We start from the raw sequence: 25,221 nt of genomic DNA, 5'->3' as shown, positions 1-25,221 counted from the left end.
TGCTGGCAGTAACTCGGATTCATATTCAGCAATGACAAAATACAGTTATTCTGCAACAGAAAGCAGTCTATTGTTCTTAGGAGTTCTCCCGTTCAATCACAAAAGATGAATAATAAAACTCCTCATTTTGTATTACTTTTAAAAGAGTGTGTGGTAAGAAACTGTAACATCCGTCCACTCACCTGAAGAGTCTGGTTACAATTACTAGCGTTCCGCAGGAGCACCGTTTACACACACGCCTCACACAGAGGGTGAATCTAGCGAATATTTGATTTAATTAAATGTACTTTGGATTCAATTTTAATGTTAATATCTAATAATATTAAAATGCCTAATTTATTTTTACTAATCCATATTTTTACTGCAATAAATATAATTTCCACTAAGCAATGGGAATAAAGGGTATTTTTTTAAATTTGCAGCTCACTTTCAGGCAGTCACATAATGACCCGATTAACCATTAAACGACTGAATAATTGCTGAAAGTATAAATAAATGTATGCGAGAGAGAACCGCAAAACCTCAAACTAACAGCAGAGGGCAGCACGACACTGCCTCACAGATGGTCACAGTTAGTGTGTGTGTGTGTGTGTGTGTGTGTGTTTGTATTTGTGAGTGAGTATGTGTATATGTGTGTGTGTTTGTGTTTGTATTTGTGAGTGAGTATGTGTATATGTGTGTGTGTGTGTGCGTATTTGTGAATGAGTATGTGTGTGTGTGTGTGTTTATTTGTGAGTGAGTATGTGTGTGTGTGTGTATTTGTGAGTGAGTATGTGTGTGTGTGTGTGTATTTGTGAGTGAGTATGTGTGTGTGTGTGTGTGTGTGTGTGTATTTGTGAGTGAGTATGTGTGTGTGTGTGTGTGTGTGTGTGTGTGTGTGTGTGTGTGTATTTGTGAGTGAGTATGTGTGTGTGTGTGTGTGTGTGTATTTGTGAGTGAGTATGTGTGTGTGTGTGTGTGTATTTGTGAGTGAGCGTGTGTGTGTGTGTGTGTATTTGTGAGTGAGTATGTGTATATGTGTGTGTGTGTGTTTGTATTTGTGAGTGAGTATGTGTATATGTGTGTGTGTGTGTGCGTATTTGTGAATGAGTATGTGTGTGTGTGTGTGTGTATTTGTGAGTGAGTATGTGTGTGTGTGTGTATTTGTGAGTGAGTATGTGTGTGTGTGTGTGTATTTGTGAGTGAGTATGTGTGTGTGTGTGTGTGTGTGTGTGTATTTGTGAGTGAGTATGTGTGTGTGTGTGTGTGTGTGTGTGTGTGTGTGTGTGTGTGTATTTGTGAGTGAGTATGTGTGTGTGTGTGTGTGTGTATTTGTGAGTGAGTATGTGTGTGTGTGTGTGTGTATTTGTGAGTGAGCGTGTGTGTGTGTGTGTGTATTTGTGAGTGAGTATGTGTGTGTGTGTAAACTGTAAAAATGTTTAGTCAATTTTAAGTAACAGGTTTATGTTCAAGACGTTTCTGTACAAAGAGTGTCCTCAGAATCTGTCCAGCTTTAATCCTCCTCTCAGTGTGGGACAATAGCCTCCTGGTATTTATCAAAACTATCAAAAGGTTTGTACTTATAGTTGTGAAAAACCTGGTTGTAACCTTGAATCCTGTTAAGATTTGATTAAAGAATCCAGATTAAAGACTAAAAACTAAATATCTATTTTGAAAAATCCAATTTCCAATCTTAATCCAACTAGACTTTAAATCTGTTCCAATACCTTCATAAAAGCAGCTGCTGAAGAATTAAAGACAGCAATTAAAAAGAAAAGGGAGGCAGTGTGGAGAGAGCACCCCCTGCAGGAGTCTGCTGACTGTGTGTGTTCTCCAGCAGGCGGCGCTGTGTGTCTGATTAATGAAGTCCACCTGAGGCCCATCAGTGCTGCTATTTAACTGCGCTCCTGAGGAAGGTTCTTCAGTGTGTTCCTCCTGCTCTGTGGGTTCTTCAGATTTTCATCATGGTTCAGTGTAAGCTCTTGGTGGTGGCTCTTCTTCTGGCCTTCGTCTCTCACTGTAAGTCCACATCCTTCAGAGCCCATGTCTTTAGAAAAAAAAAAGGAGAGGGTGGTCCACCCTTCAGTTCCTGTTCTGAGAGAAGCTGGAGGTTCTGAGTAGTTCCACCACAGCTCTCTCTCAGAATCAGAGAAGGTTAGACAATTGTCTCAGCAGCTGGGGGTCTGTCTCTCAGAGCTGGGGGGGCTTCTCTCCTAGTGTTACGCTCCTGTTCTCATGTCTGTGTCTCTCTGCAGTGCTGTGTTTTCCAGCTGAGTCTGAGCAGGTGCGAGCCAAGGGGCTGCAGTTGTCGAGAGTGATCAGGGGCTACAGAGGTGAGTTATTAGATCTTATTAGTTGAAGGGTGTGTCTCTGTGTAAATGCTGCAGCAGAACCACAGTGGGACACTAGGGGGTGCTAAACTGTGCAGCTGTGGCATGTTAATGTCCTGCTGATTCTCAGTGTCTGGTGTTTGTCTGACTCTGCTGACCCTGTGTAACGAGAGGTGTGTTGTGTCCAGGAGCCCGTAGTCCTGTGGAGAAGCTGTTGGAGAAAAGGACTGATGCTTCTGGTGCTGGACAGGAAGCAGTGACAAAATCTCCAGACTCAGAGCAAGACTCTGTTGGACAAGATGTGAAAGAATCTCTAGACTCAGAGCAAGGCTCTGTTGGACCAGATGTGACAGAATCTCCAGACTCAAAGCAAGGCTCTGTTGAAGAAGATGTGACAGAATCTCCAGACTCAAAGCAAGGCTCTGTTGGACCAGATGTGACAGAATCTCCAGACTCGAAGCAAGGCTCTGTTGGACCAGATGTGACAGAATCTCCAGACTCGAAGCAAGGCTCTGTTGGACCAGATGTGACAGAATCTCCAGACTCGAAGCAAGGCTCTGTTGGACCAGATGTGACAGAATCTCCAGACTCGAAGCAAGGCTCTGTTGGACCAGATGTGACAGAATCTCCAGACTCAAAGCAAGGCTCTGTTGGACCAGATGTGACAGAATCTCCAGACTCAAAGCAAGGCTCTGTTGGACCAGATGTGACAGAATCTCCAGACTCAAAGCAAGGCTCTGTTGGACCAGATGTGAAAGGATCTCCAGACTCAGAGCAAGGTTCTGTTGGACCAGATGTGAAAGGATCTCCAAACTCAGAGCAAGGTTCTGATCCTAATCCCGCTCTGAAACAGAGGTCCAGGTGAAGGAGAGAGATCTGAGTGGGAGTCACTGCTGGAGGAGAGGGAGTGGAGTGTGGTGGTAATGACCCTCCTCTGAGGGTCTGGTCAGTACTGGGGTGGTCTCCTCCAGCGCTGCTGACCCTCACTTCAGCTCTTCTCTCAGATGGAGGGAATATGGAGTGATCTCAGTAGGGGGATCTTCCTGAACAGAGCTCTGATCTGTTTCAGGAGGTTCCCCTGAGATGTTCCAGTCTAGTGGAGGGTACTCCAGGTCTGGGAGGGAGAACCTAATGTAATGTGGAGGTTGTTTTCTGCTGGAGGAGTGAGGTCCTAAAGCTGTGTCTTGTTCTGTTGCAGAGGTCGTCTGAAGAACTGTGGTGTGAAGTTTGTGCATGAGCAGATGGACTCCAGCTGCTCCATCTCCCTGCTGTGCTTCTCAATAAACTTTATTTTCCCTGACAGACGTCTCTGTGGTGTCTTTACTGAAGTGTCCATTGGTTGTGCTGAGTTTAATAAATCGGGCTAAACTCCTGATCCTGACTTCAGGGAGAGGAGCTACTACTTCTCCCAGGAGTTCTACACCTGACCGCACTTCTCAAAAGAAGATGCTGATAGTCCTTAATTTCTGTGTGTGTTCAAACCTGGAGTCCTTTAACCAGAGAACTTCAACCCTGCTGAGCATAGTGTAACAGGCTGGCTTGTGGTTAGCTAGATATACTGAGCCCAGTGCAACATTGTTTGAGTTACTGATGTAGTACAAACGGTAAGAAATTACAGCATGGACCCAAATGTGACTGGCTTAACTTGCTGCAATCAACAATATTAATATCATAAATGCTCCAAACCGGTGTGTCTTCCTAGAGATAGGTTGACCATTTGGCTTATTTAGTATATAAACAGGCAAAGCAGGAAGAGCCACAACAGCTCTCACTGTGGGACCAGAAGACCTAATCAATATCAAAGGAAGTTCATTATTGAGTAATCAACAACCACCACAGACAAAGGGAACTAGTCTAAGCATGAAGGTGACAGAACTCAATACACTTTAAGTTCCTCACAGATGACAGGGTTCCGTGTGTATTGTGTTCCTTAGGAGGAGCTGAGATGGAAGGCGGTATTGTCAAACTATATAAGCTGTGTTTTTCTATTGCTCAATGTTCAGTCTAGCTCCGCTGAACCAATGGTACATCTTTGTATCTTGCAACTGCTTGCTGTAAAATGTTTTCCACTTTTCATCAATTTTTGAGAGACATCCCATTTTTTCCTACAACTGGCGAGCCATCCACTCGAGGGATTTTCCAAAACAAAAAGTGGGGAAGACAAGTTGGTAAGTAAAACCAATTCTGTGTTTAGACTACTGGTTTTAGGTTATGACCTCGTTTAAAAAAATCTAGAAAATTTAAGGACAGGGATAATTCTGGGTTAATTCTTTTATTCAGTCATAGCAGGAGTCGACGTGTACCAAATTTCTGATAAATCTGTAACGATTCTAAAGTAAGTGAATCCTCCCGACGTAGTGTGGTAAACAGAATAGTATCAGTATTAGGTATTAAAGTTTCTAAAGTAACTGAATCTTATGCTGTAAAGTCTCTAAAGTAACTGACACTTGTTGTGTTGTAAAGTTTCTAAAGTAACTGACACTTGTTGTGTTGTAAAGTCTCTAAAGTAACTGACACTTGTTGTGTTGTAAAGTCTCTAAGGTGACTGACACTTGTTGTGTTGTAAAGTCTCTAAGGTGACTGACACTTGTTGTGTTGTAAAGTCTCTAAGGTAACTGACACTTGTTGTGTTGTAAAGTCTCTAAAGTAACTGACACTTGTTGTGTTGTAAAGTCTCTAAAGTGACTGAAACTTGTTGTGTTGTAAAGTCTCTAAAGTGACTGAAACTTGTTGTGTTGTAAAGTTTCTAAAGTAACTGACACTTGTTGTGTTGTAAAGTCTCTAAAGTAACTGAAACTTGTTGTGTTGTAAAGTCTCTAAAGTAACTGAAACTTGTTGTGTTGTAAAGTCTCTAAAGTAACTGACACTTGTTGTGTTGTAAAGTCTCTAAAGTAACTGACACTTGTTGTGTTGTAAAGTTTCTAAGGTAACTGACACTTGTTGTGTTGTAAAGTTTCTAAAGTGACTGGAACTTGTTGTGTTGTAAAGTCTCTAAAGTAACTGACACTTGTTGTGTTGTAAAGTCTCTAAAGTAACTGACACTTGTTGTGTTGTAAAGTCTCTAAAGTAACTGACACTTGTTGTGTTGTAAAGTCTCTAAAGTAACTGACACTTGTTGTGTTGTAAAGTCTCTAAAGTAACTGACACTTGTTGTGTTGTAAAGTCTCTAAAGTAACTGAAACTTGTTGTGTTGTAAAGTTTCTAAAGTAACTGAAACTTGTTGTGTTGTAAAGTCTCTAAAGTAACTGACACTTGTTGTGTTGTAAAGTTTCTAAAGTGACTGGAACTTGTTGTGTTGTAAAGTTTCTAAAGTGACTGGAACTTGTTGTGTTGTAAAGTCTCTAAGGAAACTGACACTTGTTGTGTTGTAAAGTCTCTAAAGTGACTGGAACTTGTTGTGTTGTAAAGTTTCTAAAGTGACTGGAACTTGTTGTGTTGTAAAGTTTCTAAAGTGACTGGAACTTGTTGTGTTGTAAAGTTTCTAAAGTGACTGGAACTTGTTGTGTTGTAAAGTCTCTAAAGTAACTGACACTTGTTGTGTTGTAAAGTTTCTAAAGTGACTGGAACTTGTTGTGTTGTAAAGTTTCTAAAGTGACTGGAACTTGTTGTGTTGTAAAGTCTCTAAAGTAACTGACACTTGTTGTGTTGTAAAGTTTCTAAAGTAACTGAAACTTGTTGTGTTGTAAAGTTTCTAAAGTAACTGAGAGATGCACTTGAGATGGAAACAGTGCTTCACGCTCAAATTAGTGAAAACATAATGTCCATGAAAAATTACCAAGCAGGGGAGACAATTCTGAACGAGGAAATAGTCAGACTAAAACAAGAAATCTCTAATTATAAGATGGACAATAACAGACTTGTATCATCTGTGGAAAGACTATCAAGCGATCTACAGCAGACTAGATCAGCATGTCAGTTTATGTTAAAAAATATGTCTGCCCCATTGGCTGAAGGACTAGATAATGAGGGAACAATAGATTCCAAAACACCTTTGGATCAAATCACAAATCAAACACATTTTCAGAGCACGTATGAAACAAACCCAAATTGGAAGGAAGCTTCTCTTCCACAAGACAGCCATGATCACTACTCTAATCGTACTATAAGGTTTCCTATGGCACCACTGCATTCTTCCACCACGGTTCGCCCCGGAGAGGAAGAAAGTAGTGCTGTCACAACTACTACTGTCCGTGCTCTGAGTCCCACTGAACTGGAATCATTAATCAAAAATGTGGGAAAATTTGATCCAGTAAAACACGATCCTTTAAATTGCTTAGACAAATTGGAACAGCACGCTGACATTCATAGGTTAACAGATGCAGATGCTTGTGTCGTCTTGATTATGTGTCTTCCCTCTACTCTAGGCCGAGCTCTGCCGAATAAAGTTAAAAATAAAAAGGCTAACAAGGCAGAAAGAAAACAAGCATTGTTAGGTTTTAAGAGCAAGAGTCATCAACTGGGAAAAGATCACAGGGGTGACCATGCAAAAAGCAGAGCACCCTGTTGCTTTCTCAGAGAGACTCATGGATGCTTTTGTAACCTATAGTGGTATTAGTGACATTACGACACAGGATCAGAGATTTAAGTCCGCTCTGATTGCCCAGAGCGTCAGTTTTACCCGTGCTGCCCTAGCAATGCATGTAACACATACGTCTGCATATGATGAAATCATTACTAAAATGATTCAATTTTACAATAGCAATGCTGATACCAAGAAATCCACTTTCATAGCAGCTATTAATCATAAAGCTTCCAATCAGAATACAGCTCGGAAAAATGTTTTCCGGATTAATGAAAGGCAGGTAGCTAGAATGACTCAGGAGAGACTACCACTCTACAATCCTAATGTGATCAAGGTGTGCTATTCATGTGATAAAGAGGGACATATTGCTAGAGAATGCAAATCTATTTACCTTGCTGCAATCAACAATATTAATATCATAATAAATGTTCCAAACCAGTGTGTCTTCCTAGAGATAGGTTGATCATTTGACATATTTAGCATATGAAAATGCAGGAAGAGCCACAACAGCTCTCACTGTGGGACCAGAATACCTAATCAATATAGAATAGAATAGAATAGCTTTATTGTCGCTGAGAATACAATGTTCAGAACAGTGTTAAAACAGTGAAATACAGTTTTAGTATCCTCTCTCAGGCAGCAGTTAAAATATAAAATCTATGTGCAAAATAGCAGATTGGTCAGAGCATTAACACAGAAGATATATACAGGCGTAATTTAAAAGTGCTGTGTGCAATTGCTTGTCCATTAGAATGGGTGGTTGTCCGTTGATACTACTGATTTTCAATCAGGATGGGTTGGTTAAAGTAGCGGAGTGGGTGGGGGGGGTTGATGGCTTTCACAGCGTGGGGGATGAAGCTGTGTTTCAACCTGTTTGTCTTTGATTGTCTGAATCTCTTTTTGGAGGGGAGGGGAGTGTGTCCAGGGTGAGGGATGTCCATTGAAATGCTGGTAGCCTTTTTCTGGAGTCGGCTGTTGTAGATCTCGCTGAGGGGGGGTAGTGAAGTTCCTATGATTTTTTTTCCACCCCTCTCACTACTCGCTGCAGGTCTCTCCTGTCCTGTGCTGTGCAACTGGTGAACCAGACTGTGCAGCAGTATGTCAGGATGCTCTCGATGGTGGCTCTGTAAAAGTTCACCAGCAAGTGTTGAGGGAGGTGGGAGTGCTTCAGCTTCCTGAGGAAGTAGAGTCTCTGTTGTGCCTTCCGCACTAGGTGTTGGGTGTTGAAGGCCCATGTGAGGTCAGCAGAGACGTGTACTCCCAGGAACTTGAAGTGCTCCACTCTCTCAACCTCCACTCCATTGATGAGTAGGGCCATGGTCTCGGTGCAGGGGGACCTTCTGAAATCCATGACCATCTCCTTGGTTTTATTTGGGTTCAATTTCAGGTTGTTGTTCTTACACCTTTCTGTCAAGTGCCAGACCTCCTCCCTGTAGGCTGACTCGTTGTTCGTAATCAGTCCTACAACTGTTGTGTCATCAGCAAACTTGATGATGTTGTTGGAGGTGTGAATGGGGGAGCAGTCATATGTGAAGAGTGAGTAGAGGAGGGGGCTGAGGACATATCCCTGTGGGGTGCCTGTGTTCAAGATGAGAGTCTCCCATCCTGACGTACTGGGGTCTGTTGCTCAGGACGTCCAATATCCGTAAGCATAGTGAACTGCCTAGGCCCAGATCGCCCAGTTTTTTGACCAGGTTTTGTGGAATGACTGTATTAAATACTGAACTAAAGTCCACAAACAACATCCTTACATGTGATTTTTAAAATTTATTACTGAGTAATCAACAACCACCACAGACAAAGGGAACTAGTCTAAACATGAAGGTGACAGAACTCAATTTCCACTGAGTTAGAACTTGAGTGGTATTTACACACGGACTGTATTCAGACACAACTGACATCACATCCTTCAGGAGGAGCTTAGGGGAAGACCGTATTGTCAAACTACATAAGCTGTGTTTTTCTATTACTCAATGTTCAGTCCAGCTCCGCTGAATCCATGGTACATCTTTGTATCTTGCTACTGCTTGCTGTAATAAAGGTTTTTCATTTTTCATCAATTTTTGAGAGACGTCCCATTTTTTCCTACACAAATCATGGAGAACATTTTAGAAAACAATGTAAATATATAATTCATGTATAGAAACAGATCTACGCTTCATTGTTCTACGATATTTTGTTCCAAAATATATTAAAAACAAAGTTTCTTTGATCCAAAATACATTAACATAAAGAAACATTCATGCTCTATTATAATTCAAATGTATTTGTTAGAGAAATAAAAATGTCTCCTTCTTTTCAAACACTTGTTGTTTCCAGAATTATTTCAAAGGGAACAGCATTTTTGGAATAAAACTCAGCCATGAGAATCATCAGGAATGTTTCATTTGAGAATGAACACTGATGATATACGATGTTGTTTTATTTATAACAACAACAACAACTTTAATCTATTATCATACCCTTTGCTTACTCAGTACTTTTTTAATCTTACTTATCGGCTTACTTTCTCTGTACTTACCCAGTAATTAGTGGGCTATAATTTAAAGTGTTTACAAAGCCCCAGTGTCTGTAAATGGGTAAAAAAAACAAAGTGTCTGAGTCCGGTGCTAGGCTTTCTCTCTCTCTGCTCACGGCAGAGAAACGCCATCTGGAGGTTTTTAGACAACGGAGAGACTCCAAACGCTGAAAAGGACCAACCGAGATGAGGATGTTGCTCTATTCCTGCTCCATAGGGAGGTAACACTGACTTATTTTTGCTGTTACAGTTACATTACTTAAGGTGGAACTGACTCTAAATTCAGGAGAGCGCTAACTGCATGAAAGTAAACACAGAGGGAAAGTGCTACAAAACTAAACAGCTCGAGTTACACATGAGTTTCTGTGGGAATTCAAACAGTGAAAAACTACCTCTTACATCAATGAACAATGTTCATTCACACTAAAAGGATGTAGCATTATGTGTGTTTGTGTGTGTGTGTGTTAGTTACCAGATTCCATGTGGGTTCAGCATAATCTGCCCCAAGGTAAGACACATATGTCGCAAATCCTTCATTCAGCCAAAGCTCATTCCACCATTTCAGAGTCACGAGGTTTCCAAACCACTGATAAAACAAATCACAGTGAGACCAGAGAGAGGGAGACAATGAGACCAGAGACGCTCATGCCAGAGACAGTGAGACCAGGGAGTGTGAGACAAGGGTGAGTCAGGCCAGAGAGAGTGCGACCAGAGATGCTCAGGCCAGAGAGAGTGAGACCAGGGAGAGTCAGGCCAGAGAAAGTGAGACAAGGGAGAGTCAGGCCAGAGAGAGCGAGACCAGGGTGAGTCAGGCCAGAGAGAGTGAGACAAGGGAGAGTCAGGCCATGTAGTGTGAGACCAGGGAGAGTCAGGCCAGAGAGAGTGAGACCAGGGAGAGTCAAGCCAGAGATTGAGGCCAGGGAGAGTCAGGCCAGAGAGAGTCAAGCCAGAGAGAGTAAGACACCAAAGGAGGTCAGAGCAGTCACAACATAATCAGTCTCACCAGTGAGACCAGAGAGTCAGAATCAGTAGAGACAGTGAGACCAGAGACACTCAGATCGCAGACAGTGAGACCAGGCAGACTGAGACATTTGGTCTGTCCCAAAACTTAGTGAGCTGTCTTGATAGGCACTGACACCGTAGACAGCAGTTCTAAGTAGACAGAGCTCTGACGGTCTTCTCTCCTCATGAGGCAGATTGCTGAGAGGCTGTAGTTGGAGAGCGATTGTGTCACGGCTTGTTACCGCCCTCCGCACGCAACCGTTTTTTTTTTGGACCAGATTTAGAGAGAGGGTAAGGGACTTGATAGTAATCCTCAAAGAACTTCAGGACTGGACCGGTGAGGTTGAGGGCGTAGTCACAGTGTCCATCAGCGACCGCTTTCCTCCGAGCCCAAATACGAATCTGCACAGGGAACACACTCAGGACACTCTGCACCGTGTAAAGGATTATATTTCATTGTGTTATAACTGCATCCAGAAATAAAGCCTAACCATAAGGTGGTTAACCCAATGTAAACAGAACTAAATCAAGAATGTAATTAGAGTTAGAATGTAAATGCAGTACTGATCGAATGTATACATTTCCAGCCAAAAGTCTGGACCCATCCATCCATCATCTGTAACCGCTTATCCAATTTAGGGTCGCAGGGGGTCCAGAGCCTACCTGGAATCATCGGGTGCAAGGCGGGAATACACCCTGGAGGGGATGTCAGTCCTTCACAGGGCAACACAGACACACACACATTCACACCTACGGACACTTTTGAGTCGCCAATCCACCTGCAACGTGTGTTTTTGGACTGTGGGAGGAAACCGGAGCACCCGGAGGAAACCCACGCGGACACGGGGAGAACACACCAACTCCTCACAGACAGTCACCCGGAGTGGGAATCGAACCCACAACCTCCAGGCCCCTGGAGCTGTGTGACTGCGACACTACCTGCTGCGCCACCGTGCCGCCCTAAGTCTGGACCCATCTGACTGAATTTATTTCACTCATTATCTGTCTTATCCAGTTCAGGGCAGCAGTGGGTCTGAAGCCTACCTGGAATCACTGGGCACAAGGCAGGAACACACCCTGGAGGGAGCGCCAGTCATTCACAGGGCGCCACACACTCACACATTCACACCTACGGACACTTTTGTGTCTCCAATCCACCTCCCAACGTGTGTTTTTGGAGCGTAGGAGGAAACTGGAGGAAACCGGAGCACCCGGAGGAAACCCACGCAGACACAGGGAGAACACACCACACTCCTCACAGACAGTCACGCAGACACAGGGAGAACACACCACACTCCTCAATAAATGTTTTCAGGAGTCAGATGGGTTAGGCTCAGTTTTGTTCAGCTGACTTGCAGCAAGGACAAGACCTTGACCCCTGATGCATTACAAAATGTATTAATAGATACTCAGCCTCTGAGTTCAGGTTGTTTCCCTGTGGCAGATAGGGGGCAGAATCATGTGACTACAGCTTGGTAGCGTGGATTTAAAGGGACAGTACATGAACACACAGTGGGGACATAACAGAATAAAAATAACCGATATAGACAAGATTATGTCGATTTCAATTAATTTTCGATTAATTGCCCAGCCCTAGGGCAGCACGGTGGCGCAGCAGGTAGTGTCGCAGTCACACAGCTCCAGGGACCTGGAGGTTATGGGTTCGATTCCTGCTCCAGGTGACTGTCTGTGAGGAGTGTGGTGTGTTCTCTCTGTGTCTGCGTGGGTTTCCTCTTGGTGCTTCGGTTTCCTCCCACAGTCCAAAAACACACGTTGGTAGATGGATTGGTGACTCAAAAGTGTCCATAGGTGTGAGTGAATGATTCCAGGTAGGCTCTGGACCCACCGCGATCCTGAACTGGATAAGCGGTTATTAAATCATTTACCAACACATTATTCACAAGTCATATAGCCTAGCCAATTATTAAATTCGAACTGGTTTCACCTGCGTTGATCCCGTGAGATTTTGATGATTGTGCTATGTTTATCAACCTATTATCATTCCTTCTAATAAAGTATTTCCATTATTTGAAATAATACAGTGTGTGGAGTTTGTTCCTTAAGAGTCTGAAAATCCTGAGAACTCATCCCTAGCGTTGACAGTATTTCAATCTCTGATAAATTATTAATATTTTTGTCATTTAATTCAGTAATAATAATTATTATAAGTGATAATCACCATTAAACATAACCAACTCAAATACTGTTACTACGCTACACCTCTCAACAACGGTTAGCACAGATCCAGCTTCATGTACAAACCAGTGGACAGGTAATGTAGCTATGTGAGACTGAGTCCAGTGCACAATGTTATTCATAAGGATAAATGTTTTTAAATTAAGGGCAGACTTACCGGTTTTCTGGGCTGGCCAGATGCCACGTGAGGATTTACACGTGGTTTATGAATCGGTGGGAGACCATCAAGGTTCCCACCCTGTAGAGGAAAATAAGCTGAGATCAATATAAGCTGAGATAACTAAAATAATTATAAACCCTTTCAGCAGTGGTGAGCACAGGTTCAGCTATATTGACAGGTAATATGATAAAACATGAAACTGAACACAATGGACTATGTATTGTGGGGATTAAGTTATTTACCCCAAACTAAAGAAGGTTTACCAGCTGAACAAGGGCTCTGCTGTACAGCCAGTACCGTTTCAGTACTGAACAAAGTTTCTTTTCAAGTTCACACTGAGGTTTCAATGAGTGAATGAATTTTCATGAATGACCTTAAACCGATACTGTTCAATATAATTATTAATTGATATGTTAAGAACAATGATAAGAACAGACCTGCGCTAACAGAGCTGTTATGTTTCAGAAGTTAAGTTGTTAGCTGTTGGCTAACCGAGATAAATCACGATGGATGCTAAAAATATCAGTGGCCACATCTATCTGTCAAGGCACCAGACCAAAGCTGCACTATTTGAGGTGGAATGGAAAATTTAAACAAAGATGGAATTACACATTTATATAAATCATATTCATAAACTTTATTTATACATTTTGGATAATAAAATATCTTAAATGTACGTTTAATTAAAGCAAATTGTGACTAAATTAAATTTTCTTCTGGTAGTTTTGAGCATGATCAGCACATTTACTTCATGTGTGTATTCTCTAGGGTGTGCCTGAAATGGCTCACTTGGATTCAGACAGCACTTACTTATACAGTATACAGAAGGTTACTAGTATAAATCAGTCATATCAATAGTAAAATAAGTGCTTCACTGTTTTCATACATCATTTCCTAAATCGAGTTAAACTACAGTATATTCATACAGTCTTAGCTTAAAGCTAACGGTCTGTTTACACACAAACAAGCATTTTTCTAAAGTGCAAACTAGCACAAAACAGTCGCTGAACAGTTAATATCTTAGACCTGCGCCGCATTTCATTAAGGCCATTTTCATTAAGGATTTCTTCATTTACAGCACATAATAATATTAAAAGATTCAGAGAATCCAGCAACATCTCCATGAGCATGGGAATAGATCCAAAACCAATACTGGCTAGCTGTGATCATCATGGGTTGGGTAAATGAATGAATGAATGAACGATTGAATGGACGAGTGAACGGTTTAGAGCGGTGGTGGGCAAACTACGACCCGTTAGGCTCTTTTATCCGGCCCTCTGAATATTTACAAAATTGTCCTAAACCACATCAATTTCACCTTTTTCCTGCATTTAAGTGAGTCCACTAGATGGTGCGCGCCACACACTACTGACCTCTGCTAAAGCCGAGTTTATTAGGTCTACAGATATTTGTTAGTGACATTTGCCATTAAAGTTGAGTGCTACTACCCCTCTGGAGTCACCGATCACGCCAGTGTAATCTAACCACTAGGCTGGTTCAAGACGTCACACATAAACCGTTAAGTTTTGTTGAAAGTGCTGCTTTAAACACTGTATTAGTTTTGTTTAGACTGCAATACACCAAGTAGAAACAAAGATAACAATAAAAAGTTACATTACAGAATCACATTCACACAAACATTCACATAATTAATTAATTAAACCCCCACCTCTCAGCCCACCTGTCAATTTTTAAATCCAGGTGTGGCCCTTGAGCGGAAAATTTTGCCCATCCCTGGTTTAGAGATTACACAAACAAACAAACAAATGAAAATAATAATTCCAACAATAAATTCTCTCTTTACCTCAGGAATATCCTTTGAGGTATATCCACGAGTCCTTTGGTGTTCATACTCAATGCATAACACAGCACAATCAAGATATGAAAAGCATTTGGTATAATACCAAAATTGTGACCGGTAAATTGCTCTCCAATCACCAGAGCCACATCTACGTAGATGTAGTTGGGAGGGATTCCTCCACATCTTCTACAACTGTAAGGATTCCAGTGCTCATTCTTTTGATGTCATGCTCTTCATAATGGGTAGATTTTGTTAAAACAAAACCTGAATTGCCTTAGGGTTATTTAGAAGGTGCGTATACTCTAGTACGTCAAAAACAAATTCACCAATATTTCCTGTTATTTTCATCATCATTTTTAAATTGTTCCAGCAACTTAAACATACCTCACACATCGTTATAAATGTAGAATCCTCCCTCATGTACTACAGCAGAACCTGCAGCAGGGCTGCCCTCTTCCTTGGGTTTGACGCCTGTGTATACATCAGTGTAAAATCAGAAGAAAGCAAAAACAAAATGGGAACATGCAAGAAAACTGACAAATGTTCAGTTAAAACTGTTTGAAACTAAATATTGACTTACATCAACATCAGCAGTATGGCATTTATTCGGGAGAAAGATGTGAAGATAATAGGACCTGCTATGTCCCACTGAAATAAGCCTGGTAAATTCCATACTGGTCTATTTGACATAACGCACGGAGAAATCCTGCAGATCTTCTGTGATACTACACATAACAATCTGATGTAGGAAAGTCCACAGAGTCCAGATAAGGTTTAACTTCCAGGATTTGAGACACGCAGACAATAGCTTTTACTCTTATGGGCATTCAATATACACACAAACCTAAGCCTTAACCGACATTACTGTCTCCTCATTTCTGATGAGGGTTTAATTGTGCAAAATTCTGTAGGGCTCCAAAACTGCACAGTTCAACATTTGTAGTTCTTTAGTCAAATGATTCTTCTGTGCAAGTTCAGTTCTGAATGAGCACAAACAGCCTTCATATGTCCAGGAAACAGTTACTTGCTTGAAGATAGTGTTTTAATTTGTGGTGAGTTAGTAGAGTGTATTGTGTAGCACTTAATGACCAGCATTCCTGTAATTTTTGGGGTCTAGCTTCATACGCATTCATAACTCCTCCCCAAAGACTTCTGAGTTCACCTCCCCGTCTCAGCCTCTACGAGCGTGGTCTGTATGAGCAAATTGCAAGGAATATTTTTGCCAGTTTTAACTAGTTTAATGCTTTTGTGTGTAATAATATTGTTTGGCTGAGATATACAGGATACACGCTGAGATATACAGGATACACGCTGAGATGTACAGGATACACGCTGAGATATACACGATACACGCTGGGATATACAGGATACACGCTGAGATATACAGGACACACGCTGAGATATACAGGATAAACGCTGAGATATACAGGATACACGCTGGGATATACAGGATACACGCTGAGATACACAGGATACACGCTGAGATATACACGATACACGCTGAGATATACACGATACACGCTGAGATATACAGGATACACGCTGAGATATACACGATACACGCTGGGATATACAGGATACACGCTGAGATATACAGGATACACGCTGAGATATACAGGATACACGCTGAGATATACACGATACACGCTGGGATATACAGGATACACTCTGAGATATACAGGATACACGCTGAGATATACAGGATACACGCTGAGATATACAGGACACACGCTGAGATATACAGGACACACGCTGAGATATACAGGACACACGCCGAGATGTACAGGATACACGCTGAGATGTACAGGATACACGCTGAGATGTACAGGATACACGCTGAGATGTACACGATACACGCTGAGATGTACAGGATACACGCTGAGATATACAGGATACACGCTGAGATATACAGGACACACGCTGAGATATACAGGACACACGCTGAGATATACAGGACACACGCTGAGATATACAGGACACACGCTGAGATATACAGGATACATGCTGAGATAAATGTCCAACAGTAGTCAGACACCTCTTCTAATTAGTGAATTTGCTTACAATAAAGACCACGCACTGCAAACACAACTGCACAAACCCAAGTTGTTTACGAGGAGGACTGTGTTAATGCACACTGCTTAGTCAAAAATATCTCAGCAAAATAACCACAAATCCTTATATTATTTGTTTTTATTTAATCACAATTTATTATCATCTGTTGGAAATATTTTACGTCATTCATTAATAAGTCTATGAATATCAGCACTGTGCAGAGCATCTTGGTAGGTACAACTGAGGCACAGTCCTGGAGTAACCTGCAAACACACATCAGCAGAGTTCACTGAATGTAACACATCTAGGTACTTACATTTAGAGCGCTAAGTGTTCTTGATAGGCCATGAATTATACGCCTCAAGTTTCTCTGAACATGTAACACACTGTGGACAATCCCATGAACAATGAAGAACACTCATACCACCCATGAAACGTCAAATTGTGTCTCGGTAACCTACCTTTCCTTAAACCCCAACAAACTGGCAGGCGGCTCTTCCAAGACACACACGCAACTTTCATTCGGCTTCACTGCTGAGGCTCCTATTGGAGGGAGACGAATCAGCTTCGGTTTGCATGAGGTCTCCCTCCTGGACTTCCCTGGGCCATTAAACGGAGGCTTCTCAGCTAAGAAAGGAGTAACATATAGAGACCAATCAAATCATCTGGCTATTTTTTGTATGAATCCATCACATCAGCTACATATTATATTGTATTTTTATATATTATGTATTTAAATGCAATAGATAGTGGAATATTGTTTTTGATGCTCTTGTTTCCAGATGAGGAACCAGTTCCGGAGCACTTTTCTTGAGTGCTCTCGTTGATGACTTCTTTGAGGAAGGCAAGCCTGAGAACATCAGTGGGTGGTAGTCCAAGCATCTGAAATATCAAAAACACTCCATTTAAAAAAGAAGTAAAATATTAATGCTAATAAACACCACTGGCTTTAACTAAGTGTGTAAATATTACATCATGTTTCATCTGAAAAATGTTCACAACTAAATCTATTGCAGCAATAAAGCCAGAAAAAAGACTTAAAAAACAAATGTACAATTATATCGAGTCGTGATGATTTTGTGATGTCAGTTCAATACCATTATATCAGGTTACATTTAAGTTACCATTAATATAGTGAATACATTTGGATAAACAAAGTGTGTGAGGTTTTAAAATGATGAATCCCAATGCTTCCTAAGGACTAGAACTCTGTGCTAAAGCACCTGTAACTGCTTGTATTAGTTAGATTGTTTGTTCCAGGGTTTTCTTTTAAAATGACATCAGTGGGAAGCTTACATGAAAGGTTCATGTCTGTGCTTCTGTGGCATCCAGTCATCTTCTTTACAGAATGGATTCAAGGTCAGCTGGTAGGGTGCCTCCCTGAATCCATGGATGCTTCAAAGCCTGCTCTGGTGTAAGGCGCTTTTTAGGGTCCCACCTAAAGACGTTGAGGGGAAAAAAAAAAATTCGCACGCATGCTCCATTAACCCAGACAGGAAGCATTAAGCAGCAGACAGGATTTGTATGAATTGAACATTTCACTAATCACTTACGTCAGGCAGCCTTTGATAAAATGTAAGAAGAATGCGTCGTTGGTTTTCAAAGCATCCTCCAGATCTATAGAGCTGGGATTTCGGCCTGTGCTCTTTGTTAGCCTAGAAAGGTTTCCCTCAGAATCTGCAAAAATACAAGACCACTCAATACCATATCCTTGCCTGTGATCATGACAAATTCTGGACCTTCCCACATAAAGTGCTCACCAAAGAAGACTTGCCCCCTGTAAGCGTTCTGGAGAACTTCAGTGGGAGGCAGTCCAATCACCTGAAATACGCCCCAGTGACAATAAAATACACATCAAATGACAAAATAACTCTATTTACAAATGTTGTGCTAAATAGCGTGTTTTGTGAAACTAAAAAAAATCATGATGATAACGAGCCAAAAATTGAAAAATGGAAAATTGAGCACTAAATTGGGTTTTGTTCCTACAGCAGTTATAAGTTATTTCCTGTTTTTTTTTAAGGAAACACTTACCTCTGTTCTGAAGCGGGCCTGACTTATGGGGGGGAGCAGTTCTCTTTATTTGGACCGCTGCAACAACCTCTTCAACCGGAGCTGTTGCATTAGTTCCTCCTCTTTCCTCTTCCGTTCTTTAGCCAGTCTTCTGCATTCCCGTTGGTGCTGCTGGAACGGGTCATTCAGATCGTTCTGCCTGCAGAAGTCCGATAGTCTCCTGTAGGTCATCCTTACAAATTTTGCCAGTCGACCTTTCACCGTCTCGGGCTGCTCTGCGTCCTCCTTTTGCCTCTTTAGCAGCACCTTGTTCACCAGGGCCTCCTTTGCCTTTCTCTCCTTTTCCTCCTGCTCCTCCTTCATCTTCTTCTTTTCCATTTCTTTTCCATTCCGTGGACCACACACTCTCTGTTCCATTTGTTTCTCCTTCTCCATTTTTCTCTTTTCCATCTGTCTACTCTCCTCCTCTTTTTCTCTCTTCTGTAAGGCCCTCTGCACTTTCTCTCTCTCTTCCCTCAAACACTCCTCCGCCCTCATCCTTTCATCTCGCTCTTCCTTCAAAGCATCTCTCAGCTTTTCTAACTCCTCTTTTAACTCACTCTCCTCCTCCTCTCTCAGCTCTCGCGCCTTGTCCTGCTCCTCCTGCCGTATCTTTTCCTCTTCCAGTTTATTCCTTCTCTCCTCCTCCTCTTTCTTTCTCTTCTGAAAGGCCCTCTCCTCTCTTTCTTTCTTTTCCCTCAAACGCTCCTCCGCCCTCATCCTTTCATCTCGCTCTTCCTTCAAAGCGTCTCTCAGCTTTTCTAACTCCTCTTTTAACTCACTCTCCTCCTCCTCTCTCAGCTCTCGCGCCTTGTCCTGCTCCTCCTGCCGTATCTTTTCCTCTTCCAGTTTATTCCTTCTCTCCTCCTCCTCCTCCTCTTTCTTTCTCTTCTGAAAAGCCCTCTGCTGTTTCTCTCTCTCTTCCCTCAAACTCTCCTCTGCTCTCAGCCTTCTACCTCTCTCTTCTCTCAGAGCTTTTCTCAGATTCTCATTTTTGAGTTTCATCTGGTCTGCCTCTTTCAGAAACTTCTCAGTCACTGTGATCTCTTTCCTCAGTCTCCTTCTCTCCAGCTGGTCGTCTCCATCTGACCTCCATCGTTCTTCACAGCGGAAGCGCGTGAGAACCTCAGCAGTAAACTCCTTCCTCTCGCTGACCATCTGCAGCAGGTCATGGAATATCTCTTTCTGGGCTTGTTCCTGCCCAGCCAACTTCTGCTTCAACTCCCTTGCCTTCTTATCTCTATCCTGGCTGATGGAGGTGGTCTCATCCTGCAGTCTCCTACACAGGGCCCTCCTTTGCTCCTCGAACCTGCTGCTCATGATTGAGCTGAGATGCTGCTGGCAATAACTCGGATTCATATTCAGCAATGACAAAATACAGTTATTCTGCAACAGAAAGCAGTCTATTGTTCTTAGGAGTTCTCCCGTTCAATCACAAAAGATGAATAATAAAACTCCTCATTTTGTATTACTTTTAAAAGAGTGTGTGGTAAGAAACTGTAACATCCGTCCACTCACCTGAAGAGTCTGGTTACAATTACTAGCGTTCCGCAGGAGCACCGTTTACACACACGCCTCGTGCTCTGTGACGTCATAGTCATGTCCTTACGTGGTCGAGGGTCTGGGACCTTGGAATCTTCGCTTTTTTTTTTTTCTTAAGAGGGTGAATCTAGCGAATATTTGATTTAATTAAATGTACTTTGGATTCAATTTTAATGTTAATATCTAAAAATATTAAAATGCCTAATTTATTTTTACTAATCCGTATTTTTACTGCAATAAATATAATGTCCACTAAGCAATGGGAATAAAGGGTATTTTTTTAAAATTTGCAGCTCACTTTCAGGCAGTCACATAATGACCCGATTAACCATTAAACGACTGAATAATTGCTGAAAGTATAAATGAATGTATGCGAGAGAGAACCGCATAACTTCAAACTAACAGCAGAGGGCAACACGACACTGCCTCACAGATGTTCACAGTTAGAGTGTGTGTGTGTGTGTGTGTGTGTGTGTGTTTGTATTTGTGAGTGAGTATGTGTATATGTGTGTGTGTGTGCGTATTTGTGAGTATGTGTGTGAGTGTGTGTGTGTGAGTGTGTGTGTATTTGTGAGTGAGTATGTGTGAGTGAGTATGTGTGTGTGTGTGTGTATTTTTGAGTGAGTGTGTGTGTGTATTTGTGAGTGAGTATGTGTGTGTGTGTGTGTATTTGTGAGTGAGTATGTGTGTGTGTGTGTGTATTTGTGAGTGAGTATGTGTGAGTGAGTGTGTGTGTGTGTGTGTGTGTGTGTGTTTGTGAGTGAGTGTGTGTGTGTGTATGTGTGTGTATTTGTGAGTGAGTATGTGTGTGTGTGTGTGTGCATTTGTGAGTGAATATGTGTGTGTGTGTGTGTGTGTGTGTAAACTGTAAAAATGTTTAGTCAATTTTAAGTAACAGTTTTATTTTCAAGACGTTTCTGTACAAAGAGTGTCCTCAGAATCTGTCCAGCTTTAATCCTTCTCTCAGTGTGGGACAATAGCCTCCTGGTATTTATCAAAACTATCAAAAGGTTTGTACTTAAAGTTGTGAAAAACCTGGTTGTAGCCTTGAATCCTGTTAAGATTTGATTAAAGAATCCAGATTAAAGACTAAAAACTAAATATCTATTTTGAAAAATCCAATTTCCAATCTTAATCCAACTAGACTTTAAATCTGTTCCAATACCTTCATAAAAGCAGCTGCTGAAGAATTAAAGACAGCAATTAAAAAGAAAAGGGAGGCAGTGTGGAGAGAGCACCCCCTGCAGGAGTCTGCTGACTGTGTGTGTTCTCCAGCAGGCGGCGCTGTGTGTCTGATTAATGAAGTCCACCTGAGGCCCATCAGTGCTGCTATTTAACTGCGCTCCTGAGGAAGGTTCTTCAGTGTGTTCCTCCTGCTCTGTGGGTTCTTCAGATTCTCATCATGGTTCAGTGTAAGCTCTTGGTGGTGGCTCTTCTTCTGGCCTTCGTCTCTCACTGTAAGTCCACATCCTTCAGAGCCCATGTCTTTAGAAAAAAAAAAGGAGAGGGTGGTCCACCCTTCAGTTCCTGTTCTGAGAGAAGCTGGAGGTTCTGAGTAGTTCCACCACAGCTCTCTCTCAGAATCAGAGAAGGTTAGACAATTGTCTCAGCAGCTGGGGGTCTGTCTCAGAGCTGGGGGGGCTTCCCTCCTAGTGTTACGCTCCTGTTCTCATGTCTGTGTCTCTCTGCAGTGCTGTGTTTTCCAGCTGAGTCTGAGCAGGTGCGAGCCAAGGGGCTGCAGTTGTCGAGAGTGATCAGGGGCTACAGAGGTGAGTTATTAGATCTTATTAGTTGAAGGGTGTGTCTCTGTGTAAATGCTGCAGCAGAACCACAGTGGGACACTAGGGGGTGCTAAACTGTGCAGCTGTGGCATGTTAATGTCCTGCTGATTCTCAGTGTCTGGTGTTTGTCTGACTCTGCTGACCCTGTGTAACGAGAGGTGTGTTGTGTCCAGGAGCCCGTAGTCCTGTGGAGAAGCTGTTGGAGAAAAGGACTGATGCTTCTGGTGCTGGACAGGAAGCAGTGACAAAATCTCCAGACTCAGAGCAAGACTCTGTTGGACAAGATGTGAAAGAATCTCTAGACTCAGAGCAAGGTTCTGTTGGACAAGGTGTGAAAGAATCTCCAGACTCAAAGCAAGGCTCTGTTGGACCAGATGTGACAGAATCTCCAGACTCAAAGCAAGGCTCTGTTGGACCAGATGTGACAGAATCTCCAGACTCAAAGCAAGGCTCTGTTGGACCAGATGTGACAGAATCTCCAGACTCAAAGCAAGGCTCTGTTGGACCAGATGTGACAGAATCTCCAGACTCAAAGCAAGGCTCTGTTGGACCAGATGTGACAGAATCTCCAGACTCAAAGCAAGGCTCTGTTGGACCAGATGTGACAGAATCTCCAGACTCAAAGCAAGGCTCTGTTGGACCAGATGTGACAGAATCTCCAGACTCAGAGCAAGGCTCTGTTGGACCAGATGTGACAGAATCTCCAGACTCAGAGCAAGGCTCTGTTGGACCAGATGTGACAGAATCTCCAGACTCAGAGCAAGGCTCTGTTGGACCAGATGTGACAGAATCTCCAGACTCAGAGCAAGGCTCTGTTGGACCAGATGTGACAGAATCTCCAGACTCAGAGCAAGGCTCTGTTGGACCAGATGTGACAGAATCTCCAGACTCAGAGCAAGGCTCTGTTGGACCAGATGTGACAGAATCTCCAGACTCAGAGCAAGGCTCTGTTGGACCAGATGTGACAGAATCTCCAGACTCAGAGCAAGGCTCTGATCCTAATCCCGCTCTGAAACACTGAGGTCCAGGTGAAGGAGAGAGATCTGAGTGGGAGTCACTGCTGGAGGAGAGGGAGTGGAGTGTGGTGGTATTGACCCTCCTCTGAGGGTCTGGTCAGTACTGGGGTGGTCTCCTCCAGCGCTGCTGACCCTCACTTCAGCTCTTCTCTCAGATGGAGGGAATATGGAGTGATCTCAGTAGGGGGATCTTCCTGAACTGAGCTCTGATCTGTTTCTGAAGGTGGACTTAGTTTCAGGAGGTTCCCCTGAGATGTTCCAGTCTAGTGGAGGGTACTCCAGGTCTGGGAGGGAGAACCTAATGTAATGTGGAGGTTGTTTTCTGCTGGAGGAGTGAGGTCTTAAAGCTGTCTTGTTCTGTTGCAGAGGTCGTCTGAAGAACTGTGGTGTGAAGTTTGTGCATGAGCACATGGACTCCAGCTGCTCCATCTCCCTGCTGTGCTTCTCAATAAACTTTATTTTCCCTGACAGACATCTCTGTGGTGTCTTTACTGAAGTGTCCATTGGTTGTGCTGAGTTTAATAAATCGGGCTAAACTCCTGATTCTGACTTCAGGGAGAGGAGCTACTACTTCTCCCAGGAGTTGTACACCTGACCGCACTTCTCAAAAGAAGATGCTGATAGTCCTTAATTTCTGTGTGTGTTCAAACCTGGAGTCCTTTAACCAGAGAACTTCAACCCTGCTGAGCATAGTCTAACGGGCTGGCTTGTGGTTAGCTAGATATACTGAGCCCAGTGCAACATTGTTTGAGTTACTGATGTTGTACAAACCGTAAGAAATTACAGCATGGACCCAAATGTGACTGGCTTAACTTGCTGCAATCAACAATATTAATATCATAAATGTTCCAAACCAGTGTGTCTTCCTAGAGATAGGTTGACCATTTGGCTTATTTAGTATATAAACAGGCAAAGCAGGAAGAGCCACAACAGCTCTCACTGTGGGACCAAAAGACCTAATCAATATCAAAGGAAGTTCATTACTGAGTAATCAACAACCACCACAGACAAAGGGAACTAGTCTAAGCATGAAGGTGACAGAACTCAATACACATTAAGTTCCTCATAGATGACAGGGTTCCATGTGTATTGTGTTCCTTAGGAGGAGCTGAGACGGAAGGCGGTGTTGTCAAACTATATAAGCTGTGTTTTTCTATTGCTCAATGTTCAGTCCAGCTCCGCTGAACCAATGGTACATCTTTGTATCTTGCATCTGCTTGCTATAAAAGGTTTTCCACTTTTCATCAATTTTTGAGAGACATCCCATTTTTTCCTACAACTGGCGAGCCATCCACTCGAGGGATTTTCCAAAACAAAAAGTGGGGAAGACAAGTTGGTAAGTAAAACCAATTCTGTCTTTACACTAGTGGTTTTAGGTTATGACCTCGTTTAAAAAAATCTAGAAAATTTAAGGACAGGGATAATTCTGGGTTAATTCTTTTATTCAGTCATAGAGTCGTTGTGTACCAAATTTCTGATAAATCTGTAACGATTCTAAAGTAAGTGAATCCTCCCGACGTAGTGTGGTAAACAGAATAGTATCAGTATGAGGTATTAAAGTTTCTGAAGTAACTGAATCTTATGCTGTAAAGTTTCTAAAGTAACTGAAACTTGTGTTGTAAAATTTCTAAAGTAACTGAAACTTGTGTTGTAAAGTTTCTAAAGTAACTGAAACTTGTGTTGTAAAGTCTCTAAGGTAACTGACACTTGTTGTGTTGTAAAGTTTCTAAAGGAACTGAAACTTGTTGTGTTGTAAAGTTTCTAAAGGAACTGAAACTTGTTGTGTTGTAAAGTTTCTAAAGTGACTGAAACTTGTTGTGTTGTAAAGTTTCTAAAGTGACTGAAACTTGTTGTGTTGTAAAGTTTCTAAAGTGACTGAAACTTGTTGTGTTGTAAAGTTTCTAAAGTGACTGAAACTTGTTGTGTTGTAAAGTTTCTAAAGTGACTGAAACTTGTTGTGTTGTAAAGTTTCTAAAGTGACTGAAACTTGTTGTGTTGTAAAGTCTCTAAGGTAACTGACACTTGTTGTGTTGTAAAGTCTCTAAGGTAACTGACACTTGTTGTGTTGTAAAGTCTCTAAGGTAACTGACACTTGTTGTGTTGTAAAGTCTCTAAGGTAACTGACACTTGTTGTGTTGTAAAGTCTCTAAGGTAACTGACACTTGTTGTGTTGTAAAGTCTCTAAAGTAACTGACACTTGTTGTGTTGTAAAGTCTCTAAAGTAACTGACACTTGTTGTGTTGTAAAGTCTCTAAAGTAACTGACACTTG

The 25,221-nt window shown here is 42.1% G+C and overlaps 3 protein-coding genes across 6 annotated transcripts; 2 read left to right on the top strand and 1 right to left on the bottom strand.

The window, feature by feature from the left end:
- Positions 1–1,909: 1,909 nt before the first annotated feature.
- Positions 1,910–23,383, top strand: LOC136673979 (dentin sialophosphoprotein-like). Of its 4 annotated transcripts, none has more exons than XM_066649797.1 (4): positions 1,910–1,998; positions 2,235–2,312; positions 2,498–3,088; positions 23,318–23,383. In XM_066649797.1, exons 1-4 carry the CDS (start codon positions 1,944–1,946, stop codon positions 23,326–23,328), a joined length of 735 nt encoding a protein of 244 aa, XP_066505894.1. In that variant the 5' UTR covers positions 1,910–1,943; the 3' UTR covers positions 23,329–23,383. The 4 variants fall into 4 exon arrangements, with proteins under 4 accessions (XP_066505894.1, XP_066505892.1, XP_066505893.1 ...); XM_066649795.1 differs by lacking the exon at positions 23,318–23,383 and adding an exon at positions 3,508–3,611 and having other exon boundaries at positions 2,498–3,133; XM_066649796.1 differs by lacking the exon at positions 23,318–23,383 and adding an exon at positions 3,508–3,609.
- On the bottom strand, positions 16,725–19,993 carry LOC136674186 (trichohyalin-like). The gene is made up of 6 exons (XM_066650079.1): positions 18,595–19,993; positions 18,321–18,381; positions 18,114–18,237; positions 17,857–17,998; positions 17,022–17,442; positions 16,725–16,823 (listed from the first exon to the last, which is right to left on the bottom strand). Exon 1 carries the CDS (start codon positions 19,969–19,971, stop codon positions 18,640–18,642), a length of 1,332 nt encoding a protein of 443 aa, XP_066506176.1. The 5' UTR covers positions 19,972–19,993; the 3' UTR covers positions 16,725–16,823; positions 17,022–17,442; positions 17,857–17,998; positions 18,114–18,237; positions 18,321–18,381; positions 18,595–18,639.
- On the top strand, positions 21,518–22,956 carry LOC136674056 (dentin sialophosphoprotein-like). The gene is made up of 3 exons (XM_066649911.1): positions 21,518–21,611; positions 21,846–21,923; positions 22,109–22,956. The coding sequence occupies exons 1-3, from the start codon at positions 21,557–21,559 to the stop codon at positions 22,954–22,956; spliced, it is 981 nt and encodes a 326-aa protein (XP_066506008.1). The 5' UTR covers positions 21,518–21,556.
- Positions 23,384–25,221: the final 1,838 nt, after the last annotated feature.

This window comes from Hoplias malabaricus, chromosome 17 (genome assembly GCF_029633855.1).
Source record: "Hoplias malabaricus isolate fHopMal1 chromosome 17, fHopMal1.hap1, whole genome shotgun sequence".
Classification (NCBI taxonomy): Eukaryota; Metazoa; Chordata; class Actinopteri; order Characiformes; family Erythrinidae; genus Hoplias; species Hoplias malabaricus.
Note: the sequence above shows the minus strand (reverse complement) of the source record. Positions and strands in the feature narration are given on the sequence as shown.